This window comes from Osmia bicornis, chromosome 12 (genome assembly GCF_907164935.1).
Source record: "Osmia bicornis bicornis chromosome 12, iOsmBic2.1, whole genome shotgun sequence".
NCBI lineage: Eukaryota > Metazoa > Arthropoda > Insecta > Hymenoptera > Megachilidae > Osmia > Osmia bicornis.
Window position 1 is genome coordinate 9046934 of NC_060227.1, and position 25995 is coordinate 9072928.

At 36.2% G+C, this 25995-nt stretch overlaps 1 protein-coding gene across 2 annotated transcripts; it reads right to left on the reverse strand.

Moving 5' to 3' along the window:
• Positions 1 to 15049: 15049 nt before the first annotated feature.
• LOC114880103 (solute carrier family 12 member 8) lies at positions 15050 to 18946 on the reverse strand. Of its 2 annotated transcripts, XM_029195734.2 has the most exons (10): positions 18142 to 18930; positions 17901 to 18081; positions 17683 to 17828; positions 17395 to 17626; positions 17117 to 17318; positions 16799 to 17033; positions 16405 to 16725; positions 16168 to 16329; positions 15921 to 16099; positions 15050 to 15833 (listed from the first exon to the last, which is right to left on the reverse strand). In XM_029195734.2, the coding sequence occupies exons 1-10, from the start codon at positions 18337 to 18339 to the stop codon at positions 15674 to 15676; spliced, it is 2016 nt and encodes a 671-aa protein (XP_029051567.1). In that variant the 5' UTR covers positions 18340 to 18930; the 3' UTR covers positions 15050 to 15673. The 2 variants fall into 2 exon arrangements, with proteins under 2 accessions (XP_029051567.1, XP_029051565.1); XM_029195732.2 differs by having other exon boundaries at positions 16168 to 16725; positions 18142 to 18946.
• Between the last annotated feature and the right edge of the window lie 7049 nt (positions 18947 to 25995).

Below are 25995 nucleotides of genomic sequence, written 5' to 3' on the forward strand. Positions count from 1 at the left end.
TGAATATTGACCGATGCGGCCTGCTCTGGTCCTCTGAAAATCATTATCCAAACATGGAGACACTGTTGTCTGTGTTTTCAAAATTGCAACATTACTACTATTCTTATTAACCCTAAAAGCACCAAGAAAGAGGCTCATTGAGCCCATCAGTTAAAAAATATTGAAAATATTATACAATTTTTCAAAAATATTGAAATACAATTTTTCTAATGTAACAAATGTACAAAACATTATTTATTTTCACTTATCCCCAGGATCGAATTAAGACTTCTGGAGCCCGGGATTATCAAACCTTCCAGGGCACACTTGTTTCTAAAACCAAAATTTATTCTAAATACAATTACCTAAATAACATTTAATTGTAAAGGAAAGTAATTATCTACAAATAAATAACACTAAAGGACAAATATCAAAAAGGCACATATTTTAATAATTTTATGATTCAAAAGATTTAATTGTGTAAATTAAAATTTGCAAAATTATAGTGGATTCCAGAGTTTGGAATTTTTTGACAAAGTGGAGGACTTAGTGTTAGTATAGACCCCCTTAGCCGCTCTTGACACAGCTCTGCTTATGTCTTCAAGTTCAATCCTGCAGAAGTTATTTTTGTTTAGTAAAGATATTAAAAAAGAAAGCGTTGGAAATAAATTGTTACGTATGAGCCTTGGTCTTTTTAGAACTAAAGATGGAAAAAGCTATGATGTTGAAAAAGTTTCATTTGACTTTTTTAAATGAAAACTTATCAACAAAAAAGTTCAATATTTGTTAAATCAACATCTATTTAAAAGAAGAATTTGATTTAAAAAAATTTCAATTCATTGAGGATGATCGAGTTGAAAAGAACTTTAAACCACGTTCGAAACGAAAGAAAATTGAGTTTCCTACAACTAGATCGAACGAAAAGGTAATTTACAGAACATTTCTGGAAAAACTTGCTGCGGTATAATTGCAATTCAATTGAAATTGCAATATTGTGACGCGAATCGATACAATGCTACAGATGCGTAACAACTTTAATAATAATAACAAGGCAGCTATTAATTGGACCAAATTAATTCGAATCGTTATTATACGCATTGAAAATCATCTGAACAAATATTTGCAGTCCATAATTTTGCTTATCCGAAGCAATAGACATCGACACTGTTCCGTTGAATCGATAATTCCGAGTGATTAATAAGAATGCGCAATTTTCGAGGTAAATGCCCTCGTATATGTAATTACAACGAGAACAAGTAAAATTAAATTTGCATGTTTTAGTTGTTTTCATTATACATTGTAGCTTTGTTCTAATCAATAATAGGAAAACAATTATGTTATCACTCTTTGATTTTTATCTAACAACAGTTTTTACCATAAAGGGAACCTGGGCAAGTGATTTAGGGGGATAGTATATGAAGGCCGCTAGTATATGGGGGACGCCGAAATATAGATAGCACTAGTATACGGGGGCCGTCAGTATATGAAGGCCACCATTATGTAGGGGCGCTAATATATGGAGAGTACCAATCTTAACAATCTTAACACCAATCTTTAACATTTAAAAAATAAGACATCGCTTTTTTACTATTTTGTTTAAGAGAAAAAAGTCATTTTGACTTTGGGGAAATGAATATCTGACAAGGGACCGCCAAGGTGAGGAAATCGCTTTTGGATAGGGAGTAGGTACAAGTTGTAGTGTACATACAGTGTTATAAAACCCTCATTAGTTTTGATAGAATAGGCCTTTGTTTTCGAAATATTGCAGTTTAAACAGTTCTGTGCATGTGGTATTTCAGCGTGAGAGATGGTTTATAACAGTTGCGCCGTAAGTGAGCGATTAAGATTAACGGACTGGAAGTCAGGAAGTTGCACGTTCAAAACCTCTTTTTGCAGGTTGAAATTTTTGTTTTCTTTAAAAAGATTTTTTCCATGCAATTTGTTTTTAATTTTATTCCATATTAATTTTAAAACAAAGAAATATTGGTAAAAATATTTGTGTATTAAAAAATATTGTATTTTTGGTACAGTGTATTGCTCGCGTCTGGAAGTAACTTTGCATATACAGGGTGTCCCAGAACTGGGGTAGGACCTGTGGAGGGATGATTGTTGAGGTCATTCTAAACAACTTTCTCCTTTGCCAAAATGTTGGTTAAGGCCTCGTTTTCGAGTTATTAACGAAAAACACTGGCCAATCAGAGCGCACCTTTAGCGTGGGCCGAACCGCGAGAGTGTTGGGTATGCTCTGCGTTCAAACCGTGGGCGTGATCAAGTGCATCAGCACCGCATCGGTATAATAGGATTCGCTGGGCGAAAGTTGTATCGAATAATGAATTAAAAATAGAAAGGAATAATAGTATCGAATTATTGGTTGCTCATGAACAACGAATCCTATTACACCGACGTGGTGCCGATGCATTTGATCACGACTACGGCTTGAACGCAGTGCATACCCAACACTCTCGCGGTTCAGTACGCGCCAAAGGCGCGCTCTGATTGGCCAGTGTTTTTCGTTAATAACTCGAAAACGAAACCTTAACCAATATTTTGGCAAAGGAAAAAGTTGTTTAGAATGACCTTAGCAATCATCCCCCTACGGGTCCTACCCCAGTTCTGGAACACCCTGTATATACCGGAGAAAATGTTTTTCTGTTAGGAATTGTTATACCGAAGGTATCGACGGAATTGTCGTACAGATTTCAGAGGGTAATTGGAGTAACGGTAATGCCTAACGGTAACGATGGTCTTTTACCTGGTCAAATACCTGCTCGTTGAGGGTGAGGAAATTTTCTAGGCGATTTTTGTCTGTCACGGTTAGTACGTACCGATTGTTTTTATGATATGTATCACCCTCAACATTGTGCACGATTCCAGGCGATGATACCTTCGGTATAACAATTCCGAACAGAAAAACATTTTTCCGTTATATACATATATGCAAAGTTACTTCCAGACGCGAGCAATACACTATACCAGAAACACAATATTTTTTAATACACTAATATTTTCACCAATAGTTCTTTGTTTTAAAATTAATATGGAATAAAATTAAAAACAAATTGCATGGAAAAAATCTTTTTAAAGAAAACAAAAATTGCAACCTACAAAAAGAGGTTTTGAACGTGCAACTTCCACACTTCCAGTCCGTTAACCTTAATCGCTCATCTACAGCGCAACTATTATAAACCATCTCTCACAACTGGAATACCACATGCACAGAACTGTTTAAACTGCAATATCTCGAAAACAAAGGCCCATTCTATCAAAACCAATGAGAGTTTTATAACATTGTATGTATACTACAACTTGTACCTACTGCCGATCCAAAAGCGATTTCCTCACCTTTGAGCTGAGTCATCTTTGCTTTTCCACTTCAGCTTGCATTTTTCTTTTCTTCGAAAAATCAAGAAACTAATCAGTATTAAGAGAATCGATACTCGTTGTTTCATGCCTTACGTTTCAAATTTATGAGAAACTGATTTTCATTTATGTTTTTATCCTTAACAATAATAATGAGTGACAATGTAAAAAGTAAAGTAAATAAAGTGTGTCTTAAACAAGCTAAAGTGAACTAGAGCAAGATTCGTTCTAGAGCCAACCCTTTTTCGGCCATTTCCGGTGAGACCGGAAATGGCAAGATAAAAAAAGTGTCGGCCATTCGTTGAGATTTTGACTCACTAAACACAATGACGCAAGAATTTTTTCGATAACTCTTACCATTTGGCCTGTACAAAAGTGACAGAAAGTCTAAATGCTAAAGCCCCCTTCCCAAGATTTTCAATCTTATGTTACATACGAGTTGGCTAATAATACATAGTTATTATTTTTTCTGAAATAGTATTATGAAAAATGAGGTAGATGCAATTTAAATTCGAGGGTGTTTTATAATCAATGAAATACTTATAGTTAATCTCAAAAATATTTAGGTACCCTTTAAAACGGAATAATTATTTTAAAATTACTTAAACTACTTGACATTTTTTTTTTTAAATAAAATATTTTAGTAGAGAAAGTATTTTCTTTGATTTGAGAAAATTATACTAATATTATATGTAGAGTAGGGCACTGAAATTTTGTTTACCTAGGGGCGCGAAATACCCTTGTTTCGGCCCTGTCTATTGGTATAAACGTAAACTGATAATAATGAAGCAAAATACGGAAAAGATTTGAAATGTTACAATCTTTTGTTTCTATAAAAAATATAACATTTAGTTTAGGAAATTCATGATTTTGTAATATTTCATAATATTTTTTTTTTAACTCGAAGTAATTTTTAAGTTATTTTAAGCTGTACCAATCTCTCAACAATATTTTGCATAGTTTCAAAAGCAAATTTCGAGTTTAATCGTACGGAGAAATTGAAGAAAACGCGCCGTAGAAGTGCGAGGCATAAAATATGCCATAAAGAAGCGATCGAATGAAAAATCAGAACAATACTAAATGTCGAACGAATCGAAAATCGGGCAATTTTACGAGCTCGATCTACACCTAATCAAAATCGCATACAAAATCCCATCACCGGTTTTTCATAGAAAATTCTCCTACGACCCGACGCGTTTTCAAAAGCGAATATAATCATCCAACTTCGCGTTTCATTATTCACCGGTAATTATACAAAAATAAGACAATGTTTACACGAAACGAGTAAATAGCCGGATAAATGGGTTGATTTCTCATTATCGAGATAAAATGAGATCAATCGCCGGACCAACAGGACTGCGGTTCGATGAAAAAAATGTGGAATACGTGTATGAGAAACAAATTGAAAAAAGAGCTGGTTATAATCAATGCTTTGTTTGCACTTGCAAAGTGAAATTAATGGGTAATGGTGCAGTTAGACCTGTTAGATAATAAAAGTAGTAAAGTATTTCAGGATAAATGAAGTTCACATTTTAGAAAATTTGAAATTGTAAAAATGTTAAAAATACTTGAAAAATTTAAAAACCGTAGAAATGTTAAGAATACTTCATAAATTTAAATATTGTAAAAATATTAAGAATACTTCGAATCAGTAAAAAATTCAAAGGGTAGGTAGTAACAAAGTGATATTTTTAATTAATTGAAATCCTTGAAAATGTTTACAATGCCATTTCGATTTTTTATAGTTTTCTTTGTAAGAATTTTATAAAATTCTTTGTAAGATATTTGATAGTTCTACTATAAATTATAACCTATAAATTATAAATCATGATCTTAATAGAAAAGAAAAAGATCCTTTATGACAGTGAAATGATTGACCTCAGTACATAATACATACATATTGAGTAGCGCGTTGACTGGCGCAGTAGTAAAGATCGTGTTTGGTCAGACATACTGCAATATGAAGTGCCAAGGATGTGAACACCTAATTGTGTAATCATTAACTGAATTATAATACTTAAGGGAAAGGGTGATAATATGACTCTCCAGTTTTATATTCCTTCCTAAAATCTGAATAGGTGATAAAAGGTGAAAATAAAAAAAAAAATTTAACTGAATTTGATTTCATGATATTCCCCTAAGCTTCCTATACCCACACCACCATAATGCCTTCTTTTCCTCTAATAATTTAAATATTTAAACTACATAAAATTTTACAAATTCTATATAAATACTGAGACCTAAAAAAAAGAAAGAACGAGTGAACGTTCATACAGATCATCACACCCAATTCTCACCCCTATAAAAATTCACGTTCGGTAGATTCGCCGCTCAAAGGATTAAAAGTATTATAAAACAACGAATCATAATCATCATAATCATTATAATCATAATCATCGGACCGGATAAAAGTGACCACATAGTCATCAATGGTCATCGGTGGGCAATCGAGAGGGATAGTTTGCGAGGGTGGTAACCGATGCCGGGAAACGGCGATGTAACAAAAATACTAGGGGCGGTTCGTTGCACGAGAAAGGAAGCCCATTAGCGTTCGCGCGAAAGCGAAGTGCTCGTTCATTCATGGACTCGCCAGACATAGAGTTGTACTATCGTACTACTATTACTACTACACCTACCACTATGATACGGCTATGTCACTACCACTTTTACGCCACTCCAACAGCACGAGAGAGGGCGTACCGGTGTGGGTTACGTGTTCCACCGCAAACCACCACCACCACCAACCACCATGATACTGCACCCCTCCTAATACCACGTTCCTTGCGTTCTTACCGAAGAAGTTTCGAATACTCCTGTTGCCGACCCAGACCCCACAACCCCCTTACGATGTGTGTTCATCGACTACCTTGACACTGAAACTAGCTGCTGACAAATCAGATGTTCGAAGAAATTAATTGTCAGATAAGGGATGATTTTAATTATTTTAGATTCTATCGATTCTTTTATTTGTAACACTTTGGTAGTTGCATATTTTATTGAACCCAGGGATATTATAATTTTGGATTTCTGTTTATATTAAAAAAGTATACATTAGTGAGAGAATTACGTTTGGAAGCATTTTGTATTGTACATTCGCGATTAAATTAGGCTTTCTTGGGGAAAATGGTAATATCCCTGGTTCTCACCCTTCCCTGAAGGCTTTCCCAGGAAGAATGACGATGGAGCGAAAGAAACCCATGTATATGTATATAGGAGCCTGGTCCTGTCATGTGGATGTAAAAGTGTAAACGTTTACGCGGGAAAATTTGAATTTATATTTATTCATTATCCGTACTTTTCAGGTATATGTATACTAAATTTTATAATATAAAACAATTAAAAATTATACAATATTATTTTAATATTAATATCGTATTTTGAGAACTCCTACTTGTCCTATATCACTATTTTCTCTAGGGAAGCCTGATTTGATCGCGGGTGTACAATACAAAATTACCAAGTTTCAAATTGAAATTAATATACTATAATTATCATATCACATTATATAATTATCATATTCTCGCTTCACTTTTCAAAACCACAGAAGCGCGGGAAAATATTCTAATTCAAAATAGTAATTAAAAAGACGTAATGCTAAAATTTGTAGACCTAATAAATAAAAATAAACTATATATCAAGCACTTAAAAAATAAAATTTATATACCTTTTCAGACATTCTATTCTAGAAAGTTTAAAAACATTGAACTGGTATTTCCAAATGCAGTGACCAAAAAGCAGTTTGCTTTTCTCTCGTTCTACTAAAGATCAAACTACATCTTCAAACTCCTCGCATAAAAATTCGATTTTACGACATGGAAGATAGTTTCACGATAATGGGGACTGTAACAAACTTCGAAACGCTATGAAAAAAAAATATCACATCGATGTAATTTCAGCGTTTGCTTGCAACATTAAGGAAAAGAATTTTTCTAAGGACAAAACCGTGAACATTAAACGTTGCAATCAGTCGTGTACGATATCCTGAAGACGGGAAAAAATTCGAAATACCTTTTACGCGCGCATGTGACGGTTTACGATCATTTTATAGATGCTACGCCACGAATAAAGTTCTTACGACTCGAAATAAAAACAGCCCCTATGTATATGTGTTTTTTTACGAGGAATTCCAAAAACCATTCTTCCCCATGAACTCGAATATCTCCGGGATTATTGATCCCTCGTATCCATCGAAAGCGATCCAATCAAATGTTCTGTTATAAGGAAACGCGTTCGACTTTTCATTTTTAATTGGCAAAGGGTCGTTACAAGTCTCATTAAAAAGCTATTTAAACTCTGAAAGAAATGTATGCTGATATCTGATTATTCTTACATTCCTTTATATTAATGTTATTTTTCTGAAACTAATAAATTATAAGGTCACTTTGGTTCGAGTACAAAAATAAATTTTGCAAAATATAGAAATCTTATTTGTCAATTTATGCAAAAAATATAATATTCACATACGTACTTAAAATTTTCCACATAATTCAAATTCGCATAATGTAGGGTCATAATTAAAGATAAAAATGACCGAATGTCCATTTTTTGAGGGTTAATTTCAATAACAAAAAGAAAACTTTCAACAATTCACAAGAATGCAAGTTAAATCAATGAAATAGTCATCGAACGACGACCCATATTTGTAATTCGTGTTAGGAATTTTTGTAAAGTTCTTTAGTCACGTGTCGCGCGACAATCCTCGCGGCGCGGCGGTGTGTTAAATATCCTCTAGAGAAGAATCGGTCGGACGAATTGAAAGGGAGCTCGAATTGAAAAGAAGCTGATCCTCGAATAGGGTGTGATTTCATTTTTTTTTCTCTCTTTCTCTCTCCCTTTCTCTCGACTACCCTTTTTTAACGACAGCTTCGAACGATTACCACGTACTGCGAATTTTCACGCGAGAGACAGCCCCTTGAAAACAGTTCAGTTGACCTATTTCCTTCGTTTCGAATGACAGATTGGAATCAAACCTTTCCAAGAGATATTCTCGACGAAAATACTCCTCGCTGACGTTACCGGATGAAGATTGATGCTGCGGTACGTCTGAGGACCCCCCCCCCCCCCCCCCAAAATCAATTCGATTCATCGTTCAGAAACAGTTTGTTAAATGTAATATAATAGTTAGACTGCGAGTGTCTATGTAAATGTACGTTTTTATGAAATATTTTTTATTTGACCCACTAATGACAAGGCGGAGTCTCAGAGACTCTACTGATTTTATTTTTCTTCTGTTTGAGGTGTGATTAAATATCAAGAACTAATAATTAATAGCTAATAGTTAGCTAACATTAATAATAATAATTAAAGCTAATAAATATGCAGTGGACGATTTAGTATCTTTGAATAAATTAGAAATTCAGAGGTCTTCTAGATTGCAATATACTAATATTGAATCTTTTGAGAAAACCTTTATGAAAATTTCACACTGAACATATTTCACATTTTTCATAGTTAACGCGATGCTCTAGAAACATCAAGGATTTAGGATATCGAATCCTTGACCCTGAGGAGGCACTAAACTTCATAACTCCTGACAACTTTCTCAAGCTTCCTCGTGACGCTAAAAACATACCGGAATATGTTTAACTCTTGGACTGCGGACCATGGAGGAGAGACCAATTTTAATCTAATTTTGTATTTCATATTATTTTACACTGTTCCTTTAAAATTGATTCCTCTAATGTATAAAACTCTTTCGTTTAAAAATTATATATTTAATTTTAGTTGAATGTTTTGTGAGTTTGGATCACGATTGACCCAAACTCTGCTGTTCAAGGGTTAAACGCGATAAGAAAATTGTTTAGTATCTTGAAAAAGATAAATGTGGATCAAGTGCAGGATGAGGTTTGAAAGGATTTTAATAGAGAGCAAAATCGTTGTTAAAGTTTTTGGTACTATCAACACTTTAGATAATTAATGCGGATGCTTCTAATTAAATAAGTAAAGAATCTCTTATAATATTCAAGCGTCACTCACACGGCAAGATCTCAAACGTCCGGCTCCAATTTTTATGAAACTTTACAAATTTCAAGAATAGTAAAAAATAATATATACATATTTTTTTTTTAACTGCAGTAACTCAGATTTAAGGGGTGAAATCACTGTAAAAAATTCGACCCCTTAAAAGCTAATTCGGTAACTACTGGAAATAGACGAAATATTTTTCAACAAAAATTGAATGGTTTTTAAGATATTAAAAGCTAAATCAAAGATTGATAAAAAATCAAGACATTTCCTTGTCTCATGAGTTCTTTTAAGTCCTAATATTGAACATGCAATATTTTTGTACCTTAAAATCTCCGAATATAAACTCAAAAATGTATTTAACAATTTGCCAAAAACAAATCAAGTTAATAGATCTAAAATACTTATTTCAATAAATCTTGAAACATCACGCGGTAAGAATCACTATTTGGTTTATTAAACTCTCAATTCCTCGTCAATTAACCCTTAACAGGTATAATGGTTTTTGAGGAGCAACGAAACTTTAAAGAAAAATGACAATCAAATGTCCGTTCAATTTTCTTTTAAAGAACATTTTTAACTTATAAAATCTATATCCAATAATTAATTGGATAAGTAGAATAATCGAGGTATGTAGTATGTCAGACCTCACCTCACCAGTTAAGGGTTGAATAATTCACTGAATCTCAACAAAATCTAGCTCACTCTGCATTCAGTTCATAAACCTAACCCATGACACCATATCAACATCTTATCAAAAAAATTTTCAAATTTTAACATGAAACTCAGATACTTGTGCTACGCGAGCCGGTCTCCTGAACACGTGGCGATCCTCCGCGTTCCACCAGCAATTCCCTCTCTTTCCCCTTTACCATACACTTATACAATCCTCCGACAATTGTCCATGAAATCCAAACGAAAATTCATGAAAAACGATGGTGGTGGTTTCGTCGAACAATTTAAAGATGAGTCAAACCTCCTTCAATTTTCGATCAAATCCAAAGGAGAATTCACCAGGAACGTCCATCGTGGTGGTGACGAACCATCGCGATGACAACGAACAATTTCAAATAAAACTGTCGATAAAAAGAATCTCACCCCCGCAGCAGCCAAGCCTCGCAGCTTCCGCTGGAGCTCCGACCGTAAACACGCGTCGGTGGTTGATCGCGTACTGAAGTTTCCACCGTGGATCCGGCATCCAACTAGGATCCCACACCGTCGAACGCGACCCCCCTACCTTCACCTCCCGCCCCACCAGCCGCCATTACTGCCCAACAGCGAGGAACAACCCCCCTTTTTAACCCTCCCGCCTGGCCGCCACTCGAAACCGTCACCCAACGTCACCCAACGTGCACCTCGCCCTGCCTACTCCCTTCCTCTTTCAACCTGACACCTAGCCACCTACTAGGGAGAGCCAGCGGGACAGGATGAAGTAGCGTCTTCTCATCTCGAGGAGAAACGAAGGGAGAATGCTGGCCGATCGTTCGCTACAGTCTCGTGACCATTTGTTCGAGGGTTGTTAAATTATTTTATAAATGTTGTCTGAATGAATTGAGCTCGGAATGATCGCACAGGATTCATAAGAATTACCTTCGTCCTAAGACGAAAACTCACCGTACCGAAACTTCCATACCATTATGTAAGTTATATCGTGTTTTTATTCGATTACATCGATCCTCTACTTATCCCAATCCAATATAGGGATTTTTCGTTCGATCAGGTCACGTGCAATCTTTAATAATCGAACAAGATGTAAAAAGGATGAGCAAACAGTTGCCCAAGGCGAAATTTGTACAATATTATCCTTTAATTCATTTGCAAAATAAGGTATCAGTTATTAATATCCCTGCAGGAATATTTCTAAGAATTTTTTTAATTTTATCCAATAAATTAATTAATACAGTAAGCTGATCATTACTTTATAATAAACCAGGCAGTTCAACTTTTACTAATTTTACAGGAACTAAGAAAAACTGGTTAAAAAATGTTGTCTTCAATACAGAGTGAGTCAGATAAAGTGTTACAAACTATTATCTTGAAAACTGAAGCAATTATCGACCTAACTTTATTTTTTTAATTTAATGGTACGAAATACCTGATCGTGTAGTGTATACAAAATTTTTCTAGAATGACTACCATGAGATCAGACTAAATTGACGTCACTTTTCTTAAATGGGATGCTATACTAATTTCTTTTCATTTAAATACCTTTTATCAAACTGGATAACATTTACTCGAACCATTTTTTGATATTCTTAATAGTTAACGATTTATGGCGAAGGAAATATTTAAGGAGTGAATATGTCGCAGAATAAGGAAAAATAAGATACCATGCTTCAGTACATGATATTGGTTTATACGAAAAAATATATTCAACTACGCTTGAAAAAGTCCTTGACGGCAAAGAGTTAAATTTAACAAGTAGCTTAATGTTTAATCCGATGTTCAAAGAAATGCAACTACTACACTCTGTGGTAAGTTTATAACGAAAAGAACATCATCTAGTCTCAATTATCAGAAATAGGTGTTAATACACCATATCTAATTATCTAGCATTCTAACGCCATCGAGAATTTTAACGCAACCGCGTAAGAGGCTGGTGCACGAGGGAGGGTTAAACATCGTGGCCAACCACGAGATCGCCGCGAACCTCCAGGCTTCCGAAGCTCTCAGGGTTTAACCTCGTACTATACTCATTGAATCTAGAGCAATTAATAGCTGGTATGCAAGCAGGCAGACGAAACATAATCGAGCTACATATCAGATTTGTTTAAGGTATCATAACGTACCTACATATAAGATCGACTACTCGGTATTACTTAAACCGTAACTGGTACAATGTAGGTTAAAATACCTCTTCATCTATGTATCAATTATGTAACATATTCTCACCGTAGCAGTTATGGTGTGTAAATTACTAAATTACTTAATTTTATATAAATGTAAGAGTAACAGATCACATTCAATATATAAGATGTCTCAGGTCGGATAATACAACCGGGCAAAGGTTGGTTCTATAAGCAGAAATAAGCCGGAAAAAAAGGAGAATTTTTTTCTATTTGAGCTTCCGTTTTTGAAAAAAACGTTAGGAAAATGTTATTTTTCTTTATATAAGTTGGGGGGGGGGGAGTGCAACCCTTTAGGAAAAATTAATGCCCGTAATATCGTCCTTTTATGATAAATAATAATTTGCCGTTAACTTTATCAAACAATTCCAATTCTTTTTCGAGATATGTAGAAAAAGCAGTTCTTTGGGATGTCCCTTGATAATGGTTGAACGAATTACTAAGATTTTTTTACGTACTGCAACATATCACAAAATGAAGAAAATCGGTGAGGTACACCAATGAGGTACTTTTCTTGTGAATGTATATTGTACATGTACTCGACGAATTTTCAAACTCAATTTTCTGGAAAACGAAAGCTCAAACGAAAAACACGGATTTTTTTCAGCCTACGTATAATTTGCTTTTAGAGTCACCTCCTGTCCAGTTGTACTACTCGACCTGGAACACTCTGTATAATTTTATATTAGTAAAGTAAAATAAATAGTGGGGTTTATTTAGAAATTTGTAATATGTTGATATACTTCATAACAATGTAAAATTGATATAAAACGTTTAGCAAAATTTTACAACAAATATTAAGTTGAAGCAACAACGATTTTACAAATTTAAGATCAATTTAATATATTAACATTGTAAATAAAATATCGTGTTGTTAATGCAATAAACTTAAAACTGTATGAAACATATATGTATTACATATTCATTCATATGGTAAATATTTAGAATAAGGGAGCTACCTCCGATTTTGATCACCTTGAAATATGTTGTCAAGGTCGTCATTCTGAACAACTTTTCCCTATACACATAATAGTCGGACTCTTTTAGTTTTCGATATTTAGTTTGAGAAAATAACGCGCTTTACTTTCACTATTTCCAAGAGTGAATAAATCGCAACTAGGGTCTCCTCTATTATCTTGGGGGCTTTACCCCCCAAACCCCCCCGCCGCCCCGACGACAATAACCCCAAACCTCTTTGGAACGAACTTTTTTAGGTATTTCGAAAACACATGTGGGGATTAATGAACGGAAATCGGAGATGGCTCCCTTATTCTAAATATTTACCTATAAATTTTCGATTTTTCTGAAAGATTAGATGCGTTTTTCAAAATAATGGCAATTATGTATCCCTTGAATGAAAGTCTAAATGAATAAATGACTAATATGTGCTCCATTTAGCATTTGAATGTATTAAGCTTATATCTACATATACTATCCATTCATTAATTCCCACATGTGTTTTCGAAGTACTTAAAAAAGTCCGTCCCAAAGGGGTTTGGGGTTATTGTCGTCGTGGCGGCGGGGGGGTTTGGAGGGCGAAGCCCCCCAAGACAATAGAGGAGATCCTAGTTGCGATTTATTCACTCTTGGAAATATTCAAAGTGAAGCGCGTTATTTTCTCAAATATCTCGAAAACTAAAAGAGTCCGACTATTATATGTATAGGAAAAAGTTGTTCAGAATGACGACCTTGACAACATATTTCAAGGTGATTGAAATCGGAGGTGGCTCCCTTATTCTAAATATTTACCCAAATAAGATATAATAAAACCGATGCTGTTATTATTAATGTTTGAAAAATAAAACAGTTAATAAAACATAATGTAAAACCTACCTATGACGTAGGCCGATAGCCATTTTGCAAAGCTTCGATGTGCTCAACCAAGGGAAAATTCTGAGACTGTAGGAAAACGAAATTGGTAAGAAACAACATTCATTTCGAAGCTTACATAATAATTTCCTTTCGTTAATTAATAATATATTTTACCTTCGTAAGAAGTAAATGGCCTTGCGATATTTATATTTACAATACGACTTCCTACATGTGCACTCCGTTCGAATTTTTCGAATAGAACTGTCGCGGCGTACACCTACTACATGCGTCGACAATCATGCCGGAAATCAGCCGTAGTTAAAATTTGGCCCGTTCTTCTATAAATTTGAAATTAAGAGTTTTGTTTCAAGATCAATTTTACTTTGCTTTAATAATTTAATAATTAAAAATATTAATAATAATTTATATATTTGTAGGATGATAATGAGCGGATGAGGGATTCGGAGGTAACAGAAATCACTCTGAGTACGCAGTTGTAGATCTTTATTAATATTCCCTGATCGTTCCCGATCCGGTTCTCTTCGAATCTTAGTCAAAACATGCCATTTTCCGTTCGCGTACAAGGTTTTAAGCCTAGCCGATAATAGGCGTTTCTTGCCTCCGCCAATTAGGTGTTCCCTAAGGCCCACGACATTTCCCTCCCAATCCAGCCGTTTGAGGGGAAATTCGCTAGGCGCGTTGATCCAGCGTTTCGCCACGGAGACCAGGTTTATGGTGCGGCTATTTCGGATCTTACTGCCCTATTGTGGCTGAAAATTCGTTTCCGTACTTGCGAAGAAAAAAATAGCCGACATCATGTCCGAGTCATAATCCCGGTCGGTTCGGCTGTCGGACATCTGGCCGCCAGTACTAACAATACTTTATTGCCTACATATCGTTATTTAATATTAAAAAATTAATAAATATGTATTGTACTCAATAATTATTATCAGGAAGTATCTTGACATTCAGTTGATCGTAGTCGTAGTTTTAAATAATTTCAAATATGTAATTATAAACTTACCTTGATTTCTTTATTTATTTTTGATTTAATTAGATAATATTAAAATAAAATTGATACACAAATGTTATTTATTAATCTATATGTATATTTTATTAATAACATACTTTTCTCTGCAGTGAGATTTACAAAAATGTTAAATAACATAAATATAGTATCACTACGAATTTACAGAGTATTTGCTATAATCGATATGATATCGTAATTAACATGATATCCTGCATTCGTTTTCAATACCTCCATACTTACAATCACGATTTAATCCTAATATAAATTACGGAGATTATAAAGAATAAATAATCTTATATTACAAGACACGGTAGTTAAAATAATTCATTGATTATATATGGACCCTCGATTTTAGAAATGCTTTTGGCAGTATATTATTTCTACAGCATTCAATGCATGTCGAGTAAATTATTACAAAAAGTTGTGATAAAACTATTCTCTATAATTTATATGCATAGCATCGTCTATTTTCTACCTTTTTAAAGCTACCGGGTTTCGTTTTATAAAAAGAATTTCTTGTGCTTGAGATATGAAGTATTTTTGATTAGACTAGTTTTGTGCGGACATTAGCGTTACAAAGTAAAACGCTTTCTTCTTATTTTATTTTCAGACAATTTATTTGATAAAATACTCTGTTACTCTGTTCCATTCAATATTCTAATTATTCTACAGCATCCTGCATTTAATCAACATTGACGTATTGCCCTGTGACTGTAGCTGTTTGATGGTATCTTCGTCTACCGGCGAAATCTTCATTTTCTTCATTTAACTGAGTTGGAGAAGTTTCAACGCCTGGATGTACAGGTGTAACAACAATTTGTTCGTAATCGTACATTTTTCTCCTTTAGTTAAAAAACAAAATATAATAATTTTGACAAATATTTAAAAGAAAAAATAGTTCTTATCGTTAGAAGAATATTAGCAATTACCCCATAAGCCTTAATAATGATATTCTTAACCATTTGAAGAATTTAAAGTCTGACGAAACTCCTGGTTTTACAGCAGGGTTAGCATGACCTACGTAACTCCAAACCAGAAAAACGACTACGATATTGGCAATAGCGTAACCCCAATGGACAAGAAACATAATAAGCAATTTTAGAAGACACTGGAAATTAGATTGATATCAGTACCACATTTTTATAACTGATTTCACGAGTGTATCATGATACCTACACCTAATAAGGAAAGCCATCTGTTACATAAAGGACTGTACCAATTGCCTAGTTTATTATGAATATGAATCTTTCGTTCCGAATTTTCCACATTACCGCCATTTTCATCGATACTTGGAGAAGAGTCAATATAGACATTATTTTCAGAAAGACTGGGATTTCTCTGCAAACAATGGAAACGATTACTTTTAACTTTTGTCCTAATACAATAATCAATCGGATATTCATGTATACTTACAACCAGATTTTTGTGTCTTATTCTTTCAGGAAATAAATTGTCCAAATCATTATCTGTGTCTGTTATCGAATTATTCCTACTTGCAGAACTGAAATTGCGATCAAACGTTGGGGATTGCGTGCGAAATCGTTGTTCTCGATTCAATTGTATGTCAAATGTTTGTGCAAGAGCAAAATATGCATAATCCAAGCATGCATATGTTAAAAGAAAAGGCATTGTAACAATTGGCGCAAGTGTATTAATTTGACCAGTAATGATAAAAGTCAATGTAACGACAGCAACAACTAACATAGCATATATTGGAACTTTGTTTGGTCCTTTCTGAAAAATATATTTCATGTTCTTATTAACGTACTAAACAGTTAAAAAATTTAGTTATTAAATTACTAAATACCCCTCTTTGTAAGCAGCTCATTCCCGGAATAACGTTTTGGCTAGCAATAGATTGAAGAACTCGCGGAGTACCATACATCGCGCCCAAACAGCTACTAAATGATGATACATAAAGACCTGCTAACAATAGTACTGAAATCGCTGATACAGTAGATGCTATCATAAAATTCGTGAGAAGTGCATTTCGAGTACATGTTGCTGCGAGAAACAGCAAAAAACATAGATACAACAAAGTTCTGAAATTAAATTAAGAAGTTAAGCTTTTACTTCTTGATATGTAATACATGAATTATAAGAATGTTTATATTATGATTTTTACCCTGTCCCTACTGCTGCCAATGTACCATTAGGAATATCTGTGGATGGATGTCTTAAATCTCCACTCATATTAATACCGGCTAAAACACCAGTTACCGTTGGAAAGAATACACCAAACACTGTAAACCAGCTATATCCATCCTGATATGCAGGGAAAGTATTGTTTCTTAAATTTCCCGACAGCCATCCCTCAAAGCCAGCCTCTAAAAATATACACATAATTATTTATTTCTCTTATTATTAATAACTAAATTAGAAGCTACAAATTAGTCAGCTTACCAACATCCACATGAATAAAACTTCCAACCATGAAGTCCACACCAGCTAATAATAAAATTAGCAAAAGAATGAATTGTAGCTTTATAACCCATTTGACACCAGCAACATTTATGATAGATAACAAGATAACAGCAGCACAAGCGAAACCACGTTCTGCCCATGCAGATTCTAAACCCACAAGACCAGCCATAGATTCTCCAAAACCTAGAACATTTAGAGCACAGCCCACCGCCTAAAAATAATTTTAAGGTAATACTGTAGATATTGCTATTACAGAAGTTTTTCTACCTGTCCAAAACAATACAGTAATCCAATAGAACCTCCGAATCTTGATCCTAATACATGTGATAGTAAAAAATAAACTCCTCCACTTTCTACTCTACATCGTTCACATATTCCGACAGCAGATAATACAGTCACTAACGCAATGCACACTAAAACAATTGTAAACGTTACAATTTGCCAAGTTCTCAAACTTATTATCAACAGAGAACAATCAGTTTTACCTGTACAAAAAATTATTAGTATTGCATTAAGAACACCAGCTTGACCTACTATCCATCCTGATCGTAAGAACACAATAACTCCAAAAATATTAATAAGACAAGACGTAAAAACTCCATCCCATGTTCCAAACAATACAGGTTGAGAAATAAAGAAATTTGATTTCCACCATGGATCAGCACTCTGAAAAGTATAAATTTCATGAAATAAAAAATCATAAACATCATTATTTCAATTACTTACATATTCTTGTGCAAACAATTCATTTGCTCCAGTTTGATACATCTCAGGTGCAAGTTCTTCATACTCTCTATTATTTCTTTGCCTTTCATTATTCCTGTGAATATCTACATTATTATGTAAACCATATCTAGACCAATCTATATCTCTATTGCTTCCAGCATCCCCATTTGAAAACTGGTTCCCTTCATTTGACTCCATATCCTCTTTTGTGTAAACACAATATTTTGTACAATAATTGTCTATTTAGAGATATGCAAATTATAAATAACAAACTGGTAGGTACGTGAAACACCTTCTTCTATGAATTTTCATTTTTGTATCATTTATAAAAGTACAAAGTGCTGTTTAATAGTTTTAGAAGATAAACACCGAGTTACTTTACTATTACAACATAAAATAATGTCAGACGTACATACAATATATATACATACGTAACATTTATTAAAAGTTTTTATTAAAATAGGTTAGAACACAATTTCAATATTTATACAAAACGGTAAATATTATAGGCCTCCATAATGATATAATAATTTGGTAAATTCATTTTTCTCAGCTTATTAATCACTTATATCTGCGTTATCGTTTTAAATATATCACCTAGTGGTGACTGCTGGGGACGTGTTGTTCCACACTAGAACGACCATTTCTGATCCATCTAACGGTATACATTATACATACAGGGTGTCCCAGTTTTTTTCGGTCAAACTTTACCAACATATTCTACAAGCAAAAATAAGACAAAAATGTCGTATAAACATAGGCTCTTAAATGTTTCATTAAAAAGTTATAAACAATAAAATAATTTTTAACAAAAAACAAATCCGACTTCGAAATGCACTAAAAAGTGTCAAATAATTTCTATTTCATTTATACTGTAACGTGAAACCACGTGAAATGTTATCATGTGAATATGTTCAGAGTGGTATAGCGACTGTTGCGAACCTCGCTTGTATGTATGTGTGCAATATCGTGTGAATTTAGCTGCAAGCTTGTAATCACAAGTGTTGAATGAAATGTAATATGGCGACGATGCCATAAGAGTACATAGACATATGAAATATAGACGGAGCATAAACTGCTACTTTTGGTAAGGGGGGCTCTGATAATCGGGGCGAGGAGGGGACTCGTCTGACTTCGACTTATTCCGGCAAGACTCGGTAGTATTCGGCTCACATTTCACATGTATGTATGTACACTGAGTCCCATCGAAGTTGTCGCAGTGAAGTTGGCTACAAATTCACTACGCATTTACGCCGCGTCGGTGAGTGAATGCGTGGCCAACTTCACTGCGACAACTTCGATGGGACTGAGTGTACACTGAGTTGCAATGAACTTGTCGCAGTGAAGTTGGCTCCAGATTTACTGACACATTCACGCCGCGTCGGTGAGTCGATCTCGCCCATCGTCTCACCGACGCGGCGTGAATGTGTCAGTAAATCTGGAGCCAACTTCACTGCGACAAGTTCATTGCAACTCAGTGTACACCGACGATGAGTTGCATTGAACTTGTCGCAGTGAAGTTGGCCACGCATTCACTCATCGACGCGGCGTGAATGCGTAGTGAATTTGTAACCAACTTCACTGCGACAAGTTCAATGCAACTCATCGTACGGATGCGAAAAGCCGAACATACCCGAGTCTGCGCTTACGAAAATAGTCGAAGTCAGATGAGTTCCCCCTTACCGCGATTATCAGTTACCCCTCGTAGAAAGGCTCCGTCTATATTTCATATGTCTATGTAAGAGTATGACTGCAGCATGTCTGCATTATGTTATATCAATGCTCATAAATTAGGAGCCAAGATTCAAAATGTAACGTGAAACGTATCACGTGAATATGTTTAGAGTGGTATGGCGACACTGCCATGGGAATATTTATCGATAGTCTGTAGTGTCGATATGTCTCGAGTATCAGTCGAGGACCTTTTGTATCGATGGTTATAAATCAAGAGCGAAATTTAAACCCCATCTACGCGTACATTTATATAAATAGACAAAGCCTAAATTGTAAACCCCTCGACGTGGGTGATCGAGCTGAGAGAAGGCCAGAAATCCAGAGAATGGGATAGCTTTACTTCTAAAAATTTCTGAAAGATTAATTTATGATAGTGTTAGGTAGTAGAATAGAATATTCGACGAGTGTTATTGCGTAACAAAGGCCAATAAAGAGACACACAAAGTAATAAACACCGCTAAGCGATAAGGCCCAAAAAGCAGGTAACCGGGCCGCACGGTCCAGGAATATAGGTAGTTCGCGACCATAACAATAGACAAAGGCAAGGGCTATATGCGCAGAAATGTGGACTTTCCCGAATTATTTTATTACCACCAGCAGCGTCAGGAAAGACTACCTGGTGCCTAACGGTACTCCACGCGGAGTGTCGCCAAAATTTATGTCTAAATCCCAGGACAAATTAGCCAATAGAATTTGTACAAATACACACCCCCTCTCCCAAACAACCAGCCAATCAGCACTGTCCGAAGAAAAAGTAACCCTAATGTAAAAGCTTATATAGTAAGCTATGTAAAACAAACACCGTCAACACAACTCTCAAGACATTATAGTGGAGACATTCTCGAAAAGACACTCTTGTAACAACTCGCACACTCTCCAAAGGTCACATCACGCACCAAGTGCATTCATTTACATACAGTCCACTTATCGTTCAGAACACTGAACTCCACAGCAACGTTCAATCGTTGCAAAATATTGTCGACGCTGCGTAGCATATACAGATAGACCATATCGAATTCGTTGTTTTCGACCAAGTCACGAAGGTCCTTAAAAGTTACGAAGTCTTTTCCGATATCCTATCTATTCATGCACTCTGAGATGGTCGTAAATTTCCTCAAGAGTTGCCTTTTGGGACTCCTAAGGAATTGGGTCTGATTGGTCGGAGCTAGATGGGCCAGGCTAAGACACGCACACTTATACAGTTGACCCACACGCATTCTCGCTATTCGCTTCCTAGGTTACAACTACTAGTAGAAATGAAATGTGTTGCGTGACAGAGAAAAAGAAAGGTATACTTGTGGGGTGCGACGGTCCCAGCCTAGTACCTGAGACACTCGAGGCCGGGTTTATGGCTGGGGTCACTCGACAGATGTTTTGCAGGCGGCCGGTGACGACGTTGTCGGAGTTAGTTTTAAGTTTATTGTTTAGGCGTAAGGGTATGAATGAGAGAGAGAGAATGAGGAAGTGAGTGACCGATGCCGAGGGCGTGCATCGAGGAGAAAGGGGACAGAACGTGGCAGAGAGTTGAGAAAGGCGGAACAGCGGAGACAGAGTGCACTAGCGTAGATAGAGCAGATAGTTGTAGTACAGTTAGTTTAGTTTAATTTAGTTTAGTTTGAATTAATAAATTACAATTACACGATCACTCGTTCTTTGTCAAACCTTCCAAACCCACATACTCGTCGACAGAGAAAAAGAACGGTAGGCACCGCCTCGAGTCTCAACTTAGTGGACGCATACAGTAAGTACAAGGTCTTGTCCACGGTTGGATCATCCGAGCGTTTTCTAGGGTTTTTTACATTTTACAGTATTTTACGGTAAGATACGTTAAGAACGTATAAAACGTATAATACCAGATTTGCGCCGAAATAATCACAGGATAGCCTTAATTTATCTAAAAAGATATATGTATGTTACACAATACAGAATATAGTCCCCAAAAAATGAACTCCTCTACTAATAAAAATACTTGTGTAAGTAATCGTTGTTCATTATTGGAAAAATGATTTTTTGAGAATATTTACTGACAGTATGTTAAATAAAATATACTTACAATTAGATTATATTTAGATATAATGAAATTTGTTAATAATAAGAGAAAATATGAAATATGTTTTATTATTATTATTATTATTATTAATTTTGAATCAAGACATGTTCGCAAAAACAACAATACGCAACTGTTTTCCCTTCCTCTTGTATTGGTAGAAAATTTTCATTTTCCCAACATTTGTGGCGAGGCCTGCCGCCAAAACTTCGTTTCATGGCTTTATTTTAACTAGAGGGTGAGATATAACTGCGGAACTCCCTGATTTTAATAATAAATATCGTAAATAAAAATCTATGGATAACTATGTCTGTTTGGTATCTATAGTACATAACGTTATGTAGAGATGGCGCCACTTGGAGTATAATACATATAAAACTAAGTAGCGTAATATACTGTAGAATACCATATATAATACATTGTATAATATCTCACGTATAATACGTGCCCAACCCTGGTCTTGTCGTTTCCTAATTTTTGTGGGTCCCACGCTTTCTCGTAGCACATGTGCGCTGTAACGTTCTAGCGTCTTAGCGGAGCGCCTCCACTTCTACGCGCCTGAGGGTAGACCACAGCTAGGAGAAGGGGCCTACGCAGGATGAAGTGGACTTCTCCACCATTGGACGAGGGATGATCCTGAGGGAAGATCCAGGATCCACGAAGGAAGGGGTATCGACTGACAACGTGCGAAGATCTCCTCCGCCAAGCGCAGAACCAGTAGAATGATTTTGTCAGTTAAATTAGACGGATCTTTTTCGCGTGCAGTCATTTATTATTATTTGCTTTAAATAATAGACCGTCAGGCGGTCGGCAACGCTTTCGTGAAATAATAATACTGTTGAAATGTAATAATTTCTTTTAAAGGGCCCTCTTTAAAATTTTTAGGTTGGTAGTATGATACGTAGAAACTCTGAATGCTCATCTATGCGGGCCAATCAAATAATAGATGGAAGCAACATGGCGTCAATGTAGCGTGTAAAATACCCTAAAAACGCGAGACTTTACATACTCATAACTTTTGAACGGCTAATTTCCTAAAGTTACAAATTAACCTAACCTAGGTTAGGGTTAGGGTTAGGGTTAATCATTTTGCGTGGAAATGCGTTCTTATCAAGATAATAGGGGGTTTCTGCACTTTTATAATACCCTATATATCTCGAGAAAGGTTTATTTGCCAGTTCTGAAAATGGTCTCATTCGATTTCTCGTCCCTCAAGTACTATAAATCCGAAGTTTGGTTGTCCTGGGGTGATGGGGCCTTTCGGAAGTTTCCCCAATCAAAGTTTAACCTCGCTCAGTTTTACCATTCCTTTCCCGTGGGACCTAGTACCCCACATAATACATATAAAACTAAGTAGCGTAATATACTATAGAATACCATGTATAATACATTGTATAATATCTCACATATAATACGTGCCCAACCCTGGTCTCTCGTGAATTGCAGTATACATGTACCATACATCAGAAGTGCTACCAACTTCTGATACAGTCGTTACAATTACGAATGTTTTCTGCCGTATCTATAACGTTTCAAATTTTTTTTTTACGACTTATTAATTACCAAGTTTGCCATACCGCAGTCCAATCGTTATTGACAGCATTGTATATTTGGGTATTTTTAATTTTGCGCCGCCTCCGAAAATTTTGAAATGTATTTGGTATCCTATTTAACGATTAAGTAGATATTATTAACAGGTATGGAATATTGGTATTGTTGAGTGTATGTTTCCATCCTTGCTAGTATAATCGCGCGTGCGCGGACTCGAACCGGTCTAGAGCGACACCGGTCGTTTCAGTTTCTAAAGAGTCGCAGAGCGATAAGCAAGTAATTTTTATCAATGCCAATTATAGTCAATAAAGTTTATTTTTCTCACGGTTAGTAAAAAAAAACGTTACTATCTCTGAATAATAGCGGACGAGTACGCAACTACGTCTGTACCGAAATTCGACGGCTCAAATTTCCTTGGATGGAAATTTCAAATCAGAGCCTCGTTGATCGCGGGTGGAGTGTATGATGTTGTGGACGGCACGCGGCCAAAACCGGCATCAACTCAAGAAGCGCAGTTGAAGGCGTGGACGAAGGATGATGCGAAAGCAGTCTGGTACATTTCAAGAGCGCTCGAATACAAGCACCTAGAACCGCTTCTCAGCTGTACTAGTGCTAAAGAAATGTGGGACAAACTGGATAGCATTCATGCTCAAAACACCGTCACAAATAAACTTCTGTTAACACAGAGGTTTCATGAATACCGCATGGGCGCAACGGATTCCGTAGTACAGCACGTGGCGAAGGTTCTAAACATGGCGTCGCAGACGGTCCTTTTCTAGATGACAAGGTAACGGACGTAATGATAATGGCGAAGATATTGGCGAGCCTAACGCCGAAATTCAGCACGCTACAGACAGCGTGGGACAGCGTCGATCCAGAACGGCAAACCCTGGAGTACCTGCAAGAAAAGCTCATAAAAGAGGAAAGTCGTTTGGACGCTGAAGGAACAGAAACGTCGGCGTTAGCTGCGATGAGAAACTCAAAAGACCAAGCTGGAACAAAGAAGAAACAGTTTGGGAGGAACAAGGATGAAAGGTCGTCAAGACAAGGACAGAAGAAAGGAGATTTCAAATGTTTCCGTTGTCACAAGACAGGGCATTACGCGCGAAGCTGCCCAGCACGTAAACAGCAGCAAGGTGAAGGTGATGAAAGTGAATCACGAAACTACGCATTTATTGCCAAGAGAGAAAACCATGCTATGGTGTCGAGTCGGTATAACAGGCCTTCAAGGAGTCTTATCAACAAGTGGCTGAAGCTAGATAAGGAAGATATCTGGTATACCGATAGTGGGGCTTCGAAACACATTACCTACAGGAGGGAGTGGTTCTCTGAGTTCAGACCGTGCAAGGGCACGATATCGCTGGGCGATAACAAAGAGTGCGAGGTAGTCGGTGAAGGAATTATAATTGTGGAGAAACTCGTAAACGGTGTGTGGCGTGAAGCGAGAATAGAAAATGTCCTTTATGTACCGGTAGTGCGCAGTAACTTGTTTTCGGTCGGAGTCTGCATGACAAAGGGTTTCGGTGTGGAATTCTATGGCGACTGTGTTTATATCGAAGACAGAAACGTAACAGTGGCAATGGGTGTTAAACAAGACAACGAGATTTGCCGAATGTTTTTCCGAGTGATAGATGCGCGAAATATCGGTGAAGTAAATGTGTCAGAAACGAACATAAAGTTGTGGCACGAACGACTGGGACATTTGAACAAGCGCGCGTTAAACGAGTTGATAAAAAAGGGACTTGTTAAGGGCGTGAAAGCATCGGAGAGTACTGATTTCTTTTGTGATGCCTGTCAGCTGGGAAAAGCTCACAGGCTACCGTTCAAGAAGACTGAAAAGAAAGTGTACCTGAAACCGGGCGAGTTAATTCATAGTGACGTATGCGGTCCAATGTCGGAAATTTCGCTCCGAGGTGCGCGATTTTTTGACATTCATAGACGATGCGTCGGGATACCGTCATGTTTATTTTATGAGACACAAGTCGGATGTGTTTGATCGGTTTAAAGACATGGAAAGAAAAATCGCGAATAAGTTCGGTTACACAATAAAAGTGCTACGGTCCGATAATGGCCGCGAATACTGTAATGACAGCATGAAAAATTATCTGTCTGAACGAGGAATTAAATTCGAACCAAGTGCGCCATATACGCCAGAGCAAAGCGGTAAAGCGGAACGCGAAAATAGGACTATAGTTGAGTGTGCTCGCACAATGCTCAAGGCGAAAGACCTGTCTACAAAACTGTGGGCTGAAGCGGTTAATACAGCCGTGTATGTACTGAATCGTGTGCTGTCGTCGGAAAAAAGGGGAGAAAAAACCCCGAGTGAAATTTGGTCGGGAGTGAAACCGAAACTTGGACACTTGAGAGTATTCGGGTCGGAAGTGTTTGTACACGTGCCGAAACAGTTTACAAAGAAATTCGATGCGAGATCGAAGAAAATGCTGTTCGTGGGTTACGAGGGTGACTCGACAAATTATAGAGTGTACGATCCTGAAACGCAAAAAGTGACTGTATCAAGAAAT

Coding starts and splice junctions, on each gene's coding strand:
- LOC114880103 (XM_029195732.2), bottom strand. CDS start 18,339: ATGGAGTCAAATGAAGGGAACCAGTTTTCAAATGGGGATGCTGGAAGC. Junction 17,627..17,682: donor TACTGTATTGTTTTGGACAG/GTAGAAAAACTT, acceptor AATTATTTTTAG/GCGGTGGGCTGTGCTCTAAA. Junction 17,034..17,116: donor TTGGCAGCAGTAGGGACAGG/GTAAAAATCATA, acceptor ATTTAATTTCAG/AACTTTGTTGTATCTATGTT.